General features: G+C 38.3%; 1 protein-coding gene across 2 annotated transcripts in view; it reads right to left on the bottom strand.

The window, feature by feature from the left end:
- Positions 1 to 16,206, bottom strand: part of MYO16 (myosin XVI) — a 609,548-nt gene that overhangs the window by 178,029 nt on the left and 415,313 nt on the right. For both annotated transcript variants that reach the window (XM_010384748.2, XM_010384747.2), the window contains exon 23: positions 13,008 to 13,208. In XM_010384748.2, coding sequence (XP_010383050.1) covers positions 13,008 to 13,208 — 201 coding nt within the window. The remainder of the gene's footprint in view (positions 1 to 13,007; positions 13,209 to 16,206) is intronic.

Genomic DNA, 16,206 nt, shown 5'->3' with positions numbered 1-16,206 from the left:
AGCCTCAGAGCCTAGTGAGATGGAAGCATTTCTAGGAAAAAAAAAGCACTAAGGAGAAACTCAGCCTGTATTAGAATTCACCTAGAGCTTTGTGAGTCTGGAGTGTCAGGTCTGCTGACAGATAAAGATCTGCTCTCTGCTGTGCCACTGGGGAGAGCAGGTTGGTGCTGCTGGAGCAGCAGAGAGAAGATTTTAGGTCGAAGGCTCTCCAGGGTCACTCAGGGCAGCTGTTTGGCTCAGGGCCTTGCTTGTCTTTTTTGGTTTATTATTTGGGGGATGAAAGGAGAAAAGCATGAAAGTAGCCAAAGATAGAGGCTAGGTTTATGCCTTCCTTTTACCCACTCTCTTTACATAACTGATCTTCAGCCTTTATGTATTTATTTTTCCTTCTTAAGATTGGAAGACAGGATTCATGCAGTACGTGGCAGCGTCTCTCATGCATGTAATAGAGAAATTTACATTCATGCGACTCAATATGGATCTTTAAGGAAATTGTCATGTATTCAAAATTTCCTTTGGAATGATTCTGTTCAATAAAATAACTCAAAAGAAAACTTAGCATTTTGCTTATGCTGCGGCAGTTAGCAATCCTCATTTAAATGCTACAGTGTGGATGCCAAATGAGGGGTGCAATATAAACTTGAGAGCAGTGACAGTATGTGGCTTTTTTGGAAGTACTTGCTGTAACACTCCAGCATCGCAATAAATACAATTAAAAGATAAATTATGTCAGCTATATATGAAAAAAGGGGTATAAAACTTTCACCATGTCTGTGACTCAAAATTCATCAAGATACTGAGTTTCCTGGCTCCACAAAGAAAACAAAAGTTACAAAATGCCAAACCACATGCATTTTCCTCCTAACTGAAGGGTGTCAGGCTCATGCTTGGCTAATCACCAAGGAAACTGAAATCCAAAGGCAAGAGCGCACCACCGAAATAGCTCCATCCACCAACACTGGATTTTAATTACCTCAACTGAAAGCAAGGGCAATTGGCTTACTTCACCTTGTTAAAGAAGGTCCAAGGGTTGCCCAGAGCTGGGGAATAGTGAGTTGTTTATGTCCGCAGCCTCATCCCTCGCTGTGCCTTGTACCAAGTGAGAGAACAATGCAAAACTGTGAAATGTGAGCACCTACTATGTGGCTAATAATTTTAGTGTCTCTCAAAATGTGCTTTCCAGATTCCCTAAAGGAGAACATCCTCTGGTGTTTAATAAAAAGGCAAATGCTTTAAACTTCACCCCAGGCCTCTTTAGTCATTATTGGAGAGGACTGCATTTTATTTTATTTTTTTTTTTTTTTTTTTTTTTTTTTTTTATTATACAGTTGGATGCACGTTACGTATGAGAATCACAGCTCCAGCTACTAGGAGCTCAGGATGCTCTGTTAACTCAGTCCTTCTATGTGGTGCTGGCAGGTGAGAAAGGAGCGTGGGAGCACGGTTTGCTGGAAATAACGGTTCACAGTGCATTTTATTTTATTTAATTAATTACTTTTTTTGAAGCAGAGTCTCACTTTGTCACCCAGGCTGGAGTGCAGTGGCACGATCTCTGCTCACTGCAACCTCCGCCTCCTGGGTCAAGTGATTCTTCTGTCTCAGCCTCCTGAGTAGCTGGGATTGCAGGCATACACCACCACACCTGGCTAATTTTTGTATTTTTAGTAGAAACAGGGTTTTGCCATGTTGGCCATGGTGGACTTGAACTCCTGACCTCAAGTGATCCATCTGCCTCAGCCTCCCAAAATGTTGGGATTACAGGCATGAGCCACCATGCCCGGCCCACAGTGCAGCTTAAATAAAGAAACACAGTCCTTCTGAGAATAGCCATTAGAGCGGATATTGACGTATTTTTAAATTGCTGATAAGTTTAAGATGAGATTACGCTATAACTATACTCAAGGCGAAGCTATTTTCTTAGGGGGGTTAGCATTTTTTGAAAAATTCTTGTAAAGGAAAAAAAAACTTTCAAATACTTTTATCTAAGAGGGTAGCAATACAGTACAGTATTTTTCAAAAATCCCTGGTTATTGTGGTACCCTATATATGCCATATATGGTGTTGGAATTTTGGAGAAAATGATATAAAAATGAGAGTGTGGTAAAGTAGAAGGAACAATAGACCAAGGGTTGGGAAGAAGGGATTCTCATTTTATTATAGTTTCTGCTTCTCAACCTATAGAAACACTCATGGGCCATGTGCTGGGATAATTAATTGTGGGAACATGATTGTCAGCTTCTCTGAACCACAGTTTCTTATCTATTTGAGTTTTGATCTCTGGCCAGTTCACACTAAATTTTAATGATTTTATGGATTAGCATAATCCATCAGTAAAATTATTATTTTAGGGGGCTAGGAATGGCTTACATGTAAATTTAGTATATGGGCATCTATTTAGATTTTCAGATTGCCTTTGATATGGCTAATGTCAAAGGTTATTAAAATATCATCATTGGATTGAGGAAGTTATCAGGGTTAAGACTAAATTTTTAATAAGCCAAGGAAAACAGCAGGGGCTAACCTTTTAAAAATATTTTGTAAAATACGTTACATGTTGTATTAGTGTGTTTTCACACAGCTGTAAAGAACTATCTGAGACTGAGTAATTTATAAAGGAAAGAGGCTTAATTGCCTCACAGTTCAGCATGGCTAGGAAGGCCTCAGGGAACTTCCAATCATGATGGAAGGCAAAGGGGAGGCTTTTGACTTTGCTCTTGTTGAATTTAACATGCTATACTAATAGAGATATTAAAAAGTCAATATGGAGCCCACAGCAGAAATAGAGTGGAGATCTGGGAATCATCACGTATATGCAACTGAATCTTGACAGTAGATAAGCTCCCTGCTCTGAGAAACATCATCAATATTCACAAAATGAAAGTAAATTCATACATCCATCAAATTTATAATCCCTTTCTCTAACATGTTATTTATATGATGCAAAATATAATCCTTAGGAAAGAAGTGGTTGGAATTAAATTTTTAATTAAACCACTTTTCTGGTGTTGGAAGTGGTGATAATTTAAAATGCAAAGTTTTGAGATAAACCCTTGAATTCAACATATCACATCAGAATATATGTGAAGATTGGATTTTAGCAAAATAAATAAGAGATCATTTTCAGCATATATAAATGTGTCCAATTATTTTCCCTGCCGGGTTTCAGTTTTCTATCTGAGGTTTGCTGAAAAGAGTCTCAATTTCTTCTGTAGTGGTAAACCAATGTCTATATATTGTCAATATTTATAAGCAACAGCTTCTATTCTTTTACTTTCCCATTAGGCGATTCTATCCACTAGTTTTTTTTTTTTTTTTTTTTTTTTTTTTTTTTTTTTTTTTTTTCTTTCCTTCTGATTCACTTTAAGTTGATGAATGCTAATTAACAAAGAAGGTTATTAGGAACATATAGTAACGAGTAATGCTGTTAAGAGTCCTGTCTAAGACTGGATTAAGAAAATGTGGCACATATACACCATGGAATACTATGCAGCCATAAAAAAGGATGAGTTTGCATCCTTTGTAGGGACATGGATGCAGCTGGAAACCATCATTCTTAGCAAACTATCACAAGAAGAGAAAACCAAACACCGCATGTTCTCACTCATAGGTGGGAACTGAACAATGAGATCACTTGGACTCGGGAAGGGGAACATCACGCACTGGGGCCTATCATGGGGAGGGGGGAGGAGGGAGGGATTGCACTGGGGAGTTATACATGATATAAATGATGAATTGATGGGTGCTGACGAGTTGATGGGTGCAGCACACCAACATGGCATAAGTATACATATGTAACAAACCTGCACGTTATGCACATGTACCCTAGAACTTAAAGTATAATAAAAAAAAAAAAAAAAAAAAAAAAAAAAGAGTCCTGTCTAGATATCTAGAAATCTGTATATGGATATTCCCTTGAAATTGACACAGCTGAAATTTATGGATGTGCCTCACTGATTCCTTTATGAAAAAATGTACCAATCAACTAGTCCATAAACAATCAATATTCTGGAAAATCTAGTTTTATAACTTTCTGTCAGGTCATGAAGATAAAAGAATATATTAAATATTTGAAGAAGCAGAAGATTCTCTAAATGAGATAATACATTTTGTCTTAACAAAACCTAGGTAAGAAAAGGTGGATCATGCCTCCCGTAAAATACTGCCAAAGGTGAAATTCATGTAAGCAGTGGAACACCAGGAGCCTGGTAGAGCTACTTTTATTTTTCAAAACGTCTGCTCAAGAGGTGAACAAATACAGATGTAAATTAAGTTATTTCTCTGCAGGTCAAAATATCTTTGTCAAATAGCTTTCAAGAGTATCAGTTTGGCTTGGACCAGACAGATTTGATTGTTATGTCTGGGGATTTTGCCTGGAGAAAAGGAGAGAAATAAATGAAAACTGCCCTATTGATTAGTTCATGTTCTTTGTTTTTTAATTTAAAAGTTCACTCTCAGAGTCTTCTTGGGTACAATGTGTCCCCCACAAATCTCTGGGGAGGTAAAGGACACGTTATGAAAGGTGTTCCTGACACAAGTGGAATTGAGAAGCTGAACAGACAGAGATCCCTGCAAGCATGTTATGTAAAAATCTTTACGGTGGGAGGCTGAGGAGAGTGGATCACCTGAGGTCAGGAGTTCGAGACCACGGTGAAACCCTGTCTCTACTAAAAATACAAAAAATGAGCTGGGCATGATTTTGGATGCCTGTAATCCCAGCTACTCGGGAAGCTGAGGGAGGAGAACCACTTGAACTCAGGAGGCGGAGGTTACAGTGAGCCAAGATTGTGCCTTTGCACTCCAGCCTGAGCAACAAGAGCAAAACTCTATCTCAAAAAAAAAAAAAAAAAAAAAAAAAAAACTGTTTAAGGGAAAAGAGGTTGGCTTTCATCACTAGATCATCTAGAATTGACCGCAGCATCAATGAGACAAAGATCTCTACTCGGGGACTTGCATAACAGCATAAATCTAAACAATAGAAACATTTCAAACTTAGTTTATTCAAAGATAGAGATACACTATTTTTAAAGAGAAGAAAAAAACTACATATTTTAGAGATGGGCTACAAATCAGTGACTTCATTCTTTTCCCCGCATCATTTCCATCAACAACGTTTTAGTGATATAATTCCCGTAAAGGCCTGTGGAAATCAGTGACATGAACAGTAATGATCAGGGCCTACGTGTCTGAGATTACAACTTGATCTGTAGGGTCGTGGTTTAGAGCTACAATGAAGGAATCATGACAAATACAATCAAAATCTACCCACAGAAAGATGCGTCTACAAGCATAGTAGATAAGGTGGCTGTAAGTTTTTATGCCATTATAAAATTGCAACTCAGAGTATGTATATAAATTGTATAGAATGTTTTAATTTTATAAGGGGCAATCATATGGAAAGGATCTTTTAAAATGCGCAGTAAAATTTCACACACCTGTATGCTTGATTAAAGTATTAGTTATCAAACTAAATCGTAAAGAATACATACATTTTTTACAAAATTCCCTTCAAAGGGAGCTACTCATCACAAAGCATCCCAAATATTCTGTGAAAAACAAAATGTTACATTAACATAAACTAAAACATTTTGTCTTCTGTTTTCTCTTTTAATATTATAGTTGAGAAATATCTCAATTTTCTGTATTTAATACTATGTATAGAGAATTTAATTTAATTTTATGCTATATTTTTATTTTTTATATTATTATGTTTTTATATATTTAACTTAATTTAATATATAGTTAGAGAAATATCTCAATTTTCTGTACATATCTTCCACTGAAGTATTTCAAGTGTCATAAGAAGGGCCAGAAAATACCATAATATAATGGGAGTGGTTACACCTTTCCTATCATCTACTGAAGTGATACCAGTAACCCTGTGTATATAAAAATAAACATTCTAACATGACTTCCAAAACATTACTTTATATAATGTGAGCACTTTCGTAAGATAAAAGAATTGACTCTTTTTTAAAAAACAAATCAAGGACATTTTACCACTTACTTAATTTTGAGCAACTCAATGGGGCCACCAATATTCTCATCTGAATGTATGGCAAAAGTTGATTGGATAACCCCTGCAATATTTTCTGGTCTTCAATATCTGTGATTGATGAGTTCAAAATTTTATGAAGTACTGTTGTATTCCTGCACTGAAGACCTTCAGCCATTGTTGGGGAAATAGATGACTCACATACTTGAAAAAATGAGTAAAAATAATTGTACCTGCATTTATTGCTTGTCATTGTACTTAACCTTTGGGACAAGTTTATGAGGTTCATAATTATATTTTCTTTAATGGTAAATTTCATGGTGTGAGGGTCCTTATCCTCCTCAAAGGCACACAGCAATGGAGCTGGAAATCAAACCCCCGACAGCTGGGCCCCAGGCAGGGCTCCTGCCCTTTCTACCCTCCTTCCACTATGCCACATGAATTCTATGCGTACAGACAACACACACATTAGGAATTTCACCCCATGATGTGGTGAAGAGAGAAAAGCACAGGGAACTTGGGGAAAATAAGACACAATAGTGTCACTGCTAGCCTGTGGTGGCTTTCATAGTGTACCCTAAAATTCACGTCCACCCAGATCAACAGAATATGACCTTATTTGGCAACAGGGTCTCTGTAGATGAAATTAGCTAAATTAAGATATGGTCCTGCTGGATTAAATCTTTGTGAGAAGAGGAGAGAACATACAGAGGGATAGGGCCATGTGATGGAGGCACAGATTGGGGTGATAGGTTTGCAAGCCAGGAATGGGGGCCTGCAAGGCAGGCATGCCAATGGCTGGCTACCACCACAAGCTGGGAGAGAGACTTGGAACAGCCTCTCCCTCAGTGCCTCCAGAAGTAACCAACCCTGCCAACACTTGACTTTGAACTACTATCCTTCAGCACTGTGAAAAATAAATCTCTGTTGTTTTAAGCCACCCAGTCTATGGTACTTGGTTTTGGCAGGCCTAGGAAATTAATATGCAGCTGTGCAATCTTTGGTGAATCACTGAACTTCACCAATGCTTATTTACCTGAAAAATGGAAATAGTAATACTTATATCCAAGAAGGTGGTGACAATGTCACAGATGTACTTTGTAAACTGGAAAATGTCATGCAAGCTTCAGGAATCATTATTGATAAGGGCAAAATAAGATCAAGGAAATTTAGATCAGGCCAATAACTTGATCTGAGGCAAGATGGGTAAGATTTGGAAAGACAAAGAAAAGGGATGTTCCAGGTAAGGAAAATCACATGCGCAAAACCTGAGTCAGAGAAGTGTAGGAATCACTTAAAAACGAATCAAACGTGGCAAAGAAATTCTATAATGTTATCTGATAAAACTACTCCTCTTATCATCTGTCAAGATGAACCAATAAATACTTTATTAGCTTCCTAGGGTTGCTGCAACAAGTAACGAGTCAGGTGGCTCTAAACAAGAAAAAGGTGTTCCCTCTCAGCACTGGAGGCCAGTACTCTGGAATCTGGTCAAGCCACACCGCTGGAGGCTCAACAGGTGGACCCTTCCTGCCTCTTCCAGCTTCTGGGAGTTCCAGGTGTTTCAATACCTACCCTTGTGGTCACATGGCCTCCTCCTCTTCTCTCTCAAATCTCTCTCTGCCTAACTTTCGGAGTAGGCTTTGGAGGTAGAGCCCACCCATAACCCAGAATCATCCCCTCATCTCAAGATCTGTAACTTAATTATATAAATGAAGACCCTTTTTCCAAATAAGGTCATATTCACAGCCTCCATGGATGGGGGCCTGGAAATATTTTTGGAAGGCTCCTGTTCAGCCCATTACAATGCATAAGCATTTGAAGGGAGAAGGAGCTGAAACAGGGATGCATCATCTTAGGTGTAAGAACAGTATCTCCAACTTGTTGCCTATAAACCATTCAGGCCAATCACAATGGGATGCTTATCTGAGATCCAAAGAGATTCACTTCATGCTAATATAAATTTTCATAATAAACAACTTTCAGACAAAGATCCTCATATAGGTAGGTGTCATATATTATATTACATATATATATCTCATATAATAACTATTAATTTTGACCTATATTTTCATTAATGTAATTTTTATTACTTAAGGTTGTTTTACTATCTCCTAATCTATTTGCTTATTTCATATCAAAATTTAGGAGCTTAAAAATTCTATTTCTTACTAGAGTTAGTTTAGAATCACCTTAATGAAAATTTAACTCTCCTAAGAGCCAATGTCTTTTGCCAAACCATAATTCTTTCTTCTTTCAAGATTCTTAATTTTAATAGCCAATAAAATTAGACACATTTCTGAATTTAATGCTTATCTATCATGTAAATCATCAGAATTTTAAGAGCAGCCCCTATAAGTGATAATCCCATATATGATTTAATATTTGCTAAAACAAATAACTAACCAACAAACCCTACAAGCCTTCCTTAATTCAGATTCATGCTCCTTAATGAGACCATGTTAATATTTCATGTACAGCCTCTTCCCATTTCCTTTAAAATATTTCTGTAATGGAGACTGGAAAATGTACTCTGCTCCTATGAGTAATGAAAAATTCAAATGTGTTTAGAAAAGATCTTCAGCTATAATTTAAATAATGTTGCTTAAACATTTCTAAAAGCACCTCAGAGCCTCTGTTCCAAACAAGACTCTGAAGCCTGGCCGTTCTTCCTGGTCAGAGCTTTCAGGAGAGGCGAGTTCCTCCCGGTGGGGCTGGATGCCAATATCATCTAGGAGTAATAATTATCCTTCCTACAAAAGGTAATGAATTTCCACTAAAAAGACCAGGTAATCCTATCATGGACGAGCAAGCGGTGATGAAGGAGATACATTCTACCCCATCCGTCTGGCCAAAAAAGTGGCCCAGGGCCATTGGGCTCTCGCTTGGGGCCAACTTGACTATCAGAGAGCTATTCAGCAATGTTCCTCCTATTGTCCAAACTAGACCTTGCATATTGATTTCAAATCAGTTAACTTTTTCTACATGTCTTGATTTATAAAATACAGAACTGTGTTGCCGCCTTTTTTGAAACTGCAATAGCTCAAAATTTAAGTGTATGTGTCTACATTTGATTATTCAAATGGCATATGGCTTGACATATTGCCACAAATTACACATAATCTATACTGAACATGTGAATGAGTCCTCAGGGAGTCTTTTGGCTAAGACTCATTAATACATCTTAGTACAATAAAAGATTTTTACAAAACCACAAAACTGACTCCCATGATAAAAATCTTGCTTAAAAAACAAAGGTGATTTTACAGGAACATTCATGTTTCCACAGGGGTTTAGGCTGTGTACCAGCTAATCGATTGGTTTCCTCTGTTTTGCTTTATTTCTATCAGAACTCAGTGAAATAATTATATTGACTTAAACTCAGTTGTTTTCCCTAAAATTTTCTAAAAATATTTGAAACTAAAACTGGAAATTTTAAGTGAATGCACAATTTTTTAAACCGAACATAAAATAATTTAAAAACGATTACTCCCAAGCACATTTCCACTGACTTCAATGCAATTAGCATTTATTGAACACCTAGTGTACCTCCAACACACAACACAGACTCAGAAGGCACACCAAGTATGTACCCGCCTACAGTCACTTCCGTAAACCTGAGGAAAAGTAATTCTCAGAAGGCACGCCAAGTATGTACCTGCCTACAGTCACTTCCGTAAACTGAGGAAAAGTAATTCTCAGAAGACACGCCAAGTATGTACCCGCTTACAGTCACTTCCGTAAACCTGAGGAAAAGTAATTTCCTGAGATCATCACACTTCATTGTAACTTGTAAAATACTCCCTACAAATTCAACAAATATGTACTATGAAGAAAATACAGCCTGAAAATTGAAATACAAGTCTAAGATTCCTGTTTTCCTAAAGAATTTTTAATAGTGAAATCTCTCAAATTCAAAGAACATGAATTATATTTCAAATGTATGTTTTTATAAAATTTATGTATATAAATTTATATTTAAATAAATATATGAGAATATAAAATTATAAATATACACATATGCATTATATATAAATATATATACACATAGAAATATATAATATAGAAATATATATGTATATGCATATATATAAATATATGTATATATGTATTGATTAAATATATAAGTATTTAAAATTTAATAAATTGTATATATTTATTAAATACAAAAATATTTAACAAATGTAAATATAAAATATACATATATGGATATAAATATAGAATATGTCTATAGTATGTATACAAATATGTATATTTATATTTGTATATATAAATACACATATATTTGTATATATACATAGATTTACATTTGTATATATACACATATTTGTATATATACACACATATTTGTATTTGTATATATAAATATATGTTTTATATATAAACATGTTTTATATATAAATATATAATATACATCTATACACACATATACATATAAAATCCTCCATGGACTTCCTTCTGACATGCCACTCACCACCCCAGCCTTCTGAGACTGTGCCCCTCTAATGCTTCTCAAAGCTCCTCGTTAGCCTAACTACCACATCACCCAGATGCATTTTCTATTGACCCCTTTTCTTCCTTTCCCTTGGTTTCTATGATACTCCTTTTCTACTAACTTTTGTTTTCCCTCTCTTCCATTCTCTTCCTGAGTGCCATAATCAGGATATACATTTTCAAGTATATAACCATATTTCCCAAAACCATCAACCTATCTTATCTCAGCATCAAGTACTTTTAGCATCGTATTAGAAGTTGCACGAAAAAACCCTCAAATTCAGAACACCTAAAACTGAATAGCATTCCTTCCAAACTGCTGCATCATCCAGGGTTTCCTCTCTTGGTTGCCGTAATACCACCCTCTGTCAGAGAGCCAAGCAAGACCCCTCATGGTCCTTCCAGGCTGTCTCCTCAGCTTTGTACATGCCATCAGTCACTGTCCCTGCTTCCTCTTCCTCCGAACACCTCCTCTTATCCGCTGCTCTCACTCAAATGCACACCTTGACTGGGCATTTTCAAAGGCCCCTTTATCTTTTACCAATATCTCCTGTATCAGGCCCTCTGCTTTTTCGTTTTTATTGCTTCATCTTCCTACTTTGTCTAAAAAATACTTCATGAGTTAACAGTGTCAAGAGGACAAAGCCCTTGGTGGTGCATGCATATTTCCTCATGATTTGGCCCAACCCAATCTTCTTAGACATGTCACCTACCGCCCTTTCTACCCTGAACTGAACTTCTGACACAACTTCCCAAATACTCGGTAGGTGCTGTTTTGGAATGGCATGGCCCATCCATCCTGGTTGCTGCTTGGACTGCGGAGGCTGAAAAGGAGAAGCCTGCCTTCACACAGGCTTGCAGCAGGATCCAGTTGCTCTTTAGCTTCCACCAGTCTGGTGTGATGGCACAAGACTCAGAGGTAGACGGAGTGAGAACCACGCTGCTGCTGCTTCTGCTGTGTTACCTGGTGAGCCTCCGTGAAGATGATTTTTCCTTTGCAGTGGGAATCTCCAAGCCTAGTCCCTTCCTCCTTTGATGTTGAGTGCTAGGGTTTACACATGCTACTTGTGCAGGTGGGAGCAGTAACAAAATCAGCAACTGTAGCAGCAGCTTCTCAGTTTGGCTAGAGGCTTCCTGATCTAAGGCTGTAACTGTCTTAGTAACTCTGTTCTGTGGTGTGCTTATAATGTCATTCCTGAAAGTTCAACTTAGAGTCTCCCAATGATTATTTTCTCAAACTAGATTATTTTCTGCTTAAATAGGTAGAGTGGGTTCTGTCCTATACAACTGAATCCTGAATCAAAATTATATGTCTTTACAAGAATCTCCCCCCGCTCTTTTATAATTAGTGAGCTCTCAATCACCGTTGAAGGTCTGGGTTTGGAAAGCATCTCTACACATTTTTTAAGCCACTAATTGCTTCCTTCCCTATGGTAATATACACATTTGTTGATATTATTATATCAATATAATACTTTATTCATGTTAATATTTGTTCATTTGCCTTTCCCTATTTGAAGCTGAGATATTTGAGGGCAAGGAATAGGCTTTGCTCATCTTTGATTTTCGAATGCTCCTTCTTTGGCATAACACAGAGTCTCTGGAAACACTGGTCGAAATGAACTGAAATACACTGTAAGACAGCAGGGAGAGATTTTACCCTCTAGCACACCATCTGTACTAAGTGGGGTCAAAGGAGTAAGAGTAGGAGACAGAGAGTTGTACATGCAAAAGCAGGAGACACTAACTACGGCTGGGATTTGGACTGAGGATAAACGAACATGGATTTAATACTGAAAGTTGGATAAAATTTGATCTTGTTAAGAAGACGAGGATATTTCAAGCTTAATGTAAAGGAGTTTAAGGGAGGCTGAAAATGCAGAAAAAATGAGTGGATTAGAAAAATAACCTGAACAGAGATCTTGCACAGGGGAGTTCTGACAGGTAAGAAATGAAAAGAAAAATTATGATCAGCTTGGAGAAGCCTGATATTAGCGTGGACTAAGGAGACTGATCATTTTTATATAGGTAAGAGGAAGTCCTTGAAGGTGTTGAAGTAAGAAACATGTTTTACAAAGCTGGTTAGAGAACTGGGAAAGATCTGAGAGAGTGGCTTTCTTTCTTCCTTAAGTTGACATGCTTTAAGAAAAAATACTTTAATACTAAAAACTATATTAAAGGTAAGAAAACTCAGATGTCCAATGTTCATCTGTATTATGAATAAAATTCCAAAATTTATAGCAGAGCTCTTTGTATTAAACCCAGGGATCCTTTGCTCATATAAAGTTATAATTCTAGAAACATTATGAGAAGGCTCACACAGCGTGCATCACCATTCTGAAGATGTTAATTCCGCATCAAGCTAAAAGAATATCACTTAGAAAAGTACCTATTGTGGGTTGTTCATCCAGCTTCCATTTATCCAAATAACACAACTTAAAATATCAACAACTCTAGAGTTTGTCCCAACGACCTTTGATCATTAGTGCACATGAAAAATTACACAGTTCTGGCCACTTACCCTTCCTGCGTAGTGCATGATAGTAAAGGCTGTACCGTGGTCTTTGAGGGCAACATTCCCATTCCCATCCTTCATGGGGAAGTACACCGCATTTGTGTTTGAGGATTCTAGGAGGCTTTGCAGCTTTTTTGGAAAATTTGATTCCATTGACCAAATCATTTGACTTTCTTCATCCAATAACGTGAGAAATCCAGATGGCTTCTGAGAGTTAAGAAGAGATGGGGAGTTGTTTTGTCTATTACTTAGTTTGATACTTTTGTTATGATTCATGCATGCTTGTTTATATTTTTGTTAGATTCATACAGACACTCAGAAAATGAATCAGTCTTTACCTTAATACATTTCTATTTCTGCCCCACCACCTAGCAGGTCTCTGATGTAAAGTAGACCCCCAATAATATTTATCAAATTAATGAACAAATAAGTAAAAAAAGTATTGTAATGTCATTAAGATACTGTAGTTATTTAAAAAGTACATTTTCGGCCGGGCACGGTGGCTCAAGCCTGTAATCCCAGCACTTTGGGAGGCCGAGACGGGCGGATCACGAGGTCAGGAGATCGAGACCATCCTGGCTAACACGGTGAAACCCCGTCTCTACTAAAAATACAAAAAACTAGCCGGGCGAGGTGGCGGGCGCCTGTAGTCCCAGCTACTCGGGAGGCTGAGGCAGGAGAATGGCGTAAACCCGGGAGGCGGAGCTTGCAGTGAGCTGAGATCCGGCCACTGCACTCCAGCCTGGGCGATAGAGCGAGACTCCGTCTCAAAAAAAAAAAAAAAAAAAAAAAAAAAAAAAAAGTACATTTTCATCTTATTAAGAAAAATAAAATTTCAGACTACAGGAAAATTGTCATTTTTCTTGACCTATAATCCATCTAAAATATTCCACACCTATGATGAGACAAGAAACTTATCAAAAAATAAAGCTCACATGATGCTAAGTCATAAAAATTATGGCAAAGCTGGGCACAGTGGCTTAGGCCTATAATCCGAGCCCTTTGGTAGGCCAAAGCAATCAGGTCACTTGAGCTCAGGAGTTTGAGACCAGCCTGCCTGGGCAATATGGTAAGACCTTATCTCTATTAAAAATAATAATAATAATAATAATAATACAGAAATTAGCTGGGCATGGTGATGTGTGCCTGTAGTCCCAGTTTCTCAGGAAGCTGAGGGGGGAAGATCACTAGAGCCCAAGAGGTATAGGTTGCATGGAGCCATTATCATGCCACTGCACTCCATCCTGGACAACAGAATGCAACCCTGCCTCAAAAAAAAAAAAAAAAAAAAAAGAGAGTATGTCCAAGATGGCCGAATAGGAACAGCTCTGGTCTGCAGCTCCCAGTGTGATCAACGCAGAAGACGGGTGATTTCTGCATTTCCAACTGAGGTACCTGGTTCATCTCATTGAGACTGGTTGTACAGTAGGTGCAGCCCATGGAGGGTGAGCCGAAGCAGGGTGGGGCATCACATTACCCAGGAAGCACGAGGGGTCAGGGGATTTCCCTTTCCTAGCCAAGGGAAGCCGTGACAGACTGTACCAGGAAAATTGGGATACTCCTGCCCAAATACTGCACTTTTCCAAAGGTCTTTGCAAATGGTACACTAGGAGATTATATCCCACGCTTGGCTCAACGGATCCAATGCCCACAGAGCCTTGCTCACTGGTAGTCCAAGATCGAACTGCAAGGCAGCAAACGTGGCTGGGGGAGGGGCGTCTGCTATTGCTGAGGCTTGAGTAGGTAAACAAAGTGGCCAGGAAGCTCAAAATGGGTGGAGCCCACCACAGCTGACCGAGGCCCGCCTAACTCTGTAGACTCCACCTCTGGGGGCAGGGCATAGCTGAACAAAAGGCAGCAGAAACTTCTGCAGACTTAAACATCCCTGTTTGACAGCTCTGAAGAGAGCAGTGGTTCTCCCAGCTCGGTGTTTGAGCTCTGAGGATGGACAGACCACCTGCTTAAGTGGGTCCCTGAACCTTGTGTAGTCTGACTTGGAGACACCTCCCAGTACGGGCCGACTGACACCTCATAGAGTCAGGTGCCCCACTGAGATGAAGTTTCCAGAGGAAGGATCAAGCAGCAATATTTGCTATTCTGCAATATTTGCTGTTCTGCAGCCTCCACTGGTGATACCCAGGAAAACAGGGTCTGGAGTGGACCTCCAGCAAACTCCAACAGACCTACAGCTGAGGGAACTGACTGTTAGGAGGAAAACTAACAAACAGAAGGTAATAGCATCAACATCAACAAAAAGGGCATCCACACCAAAATCCCATATATAGCACCATCATCAAAGACCAGAGGTAGATAAAACCACAAAGATAGGGAGAAAACAGAGCAGAAAAGCTGAAAATTCTAAAAACCAGAGTGCCCTTTCTCCTTCAAAGGATTGTAGTTCCTCACCAGCAATGGAACAAAGCAGGATGGAGAATGGCTTTGACTGAGCTGACAGAAGTAGGCTTCAGAAAGTCAGTAATAACAAACTTCTCTGAGCTAAAGAAGGATGTTCGAACCCACGGCAAGGAAGCTAAAAACCTTGAAAACATATTAGATGAATGGCAAACTAGAATAAACAGTGTAGAGAAGACCTTAAATGACCTGATGGAGCTGAAAACCATGGCACGAGAACTACGTGATGCATGCACAAGCTTCAGTAGCCGATTTGATCAAGTGGAAGAAAGGGTATCAGGGATTGAAGATCAAATTAATGAAATGAAGTGAGAAGAGAAGTTTAGAGAAAAAAAGAGTAAAAAGAAATGAATAAAGCCTCTAAGAAATATGGGATTATGTGAAAAGACCAAATCTACATTTGATTGTCATACCTGAAAGTGACGGGGAGAATGGAACCAAGATGGAAAATACTCTTCAGGATATTATCCTAGAGAACTTCCCCAAACTAGCAAGGCAGGCCAATATTCAAATTCAGGAAATACAGAGAACACCACAAAGATACTCCTTGAGAAAAGCAACTCCAAGACACATAATTGTCAGATTCACAAGGTTGAAATGAAGGAAAAAATGCTAAGGGCAGCCACAGAGAAATGTCAGGTTACCCACAAAGGTAAGCCCGTCAGACTAACAGTGGATCTCTTGGCAGAAACCCTACAAGCCAGAAGAGAGTGGTGGTCAATATTCAACATTCTTAAGGAAAAGAATTTTCAACCCAGAATTTCATATCCAGCCAAACTAGGCTTCATAAGTG

The sequence above is a fragment of the Rhinopithecus roxellana genome, chromosome 18 (genome assembly GCF_007565055.1).
Source record: "Rhinopithecus roxellana isolate Shanxi Qingling chromosome 18, ASM756505v1, whole genome shotgun sequence".
Classification (NCBI taxonomy): Eukaryota; Metazoa; Chordata; class Mammalia; order Primates; family Cercopithecidae; genus Rhinopithecus; species Rhinopithecus roxellana.
This window is presented reverse-complemented; position numbering and strand designations above follow the sequence as displayed.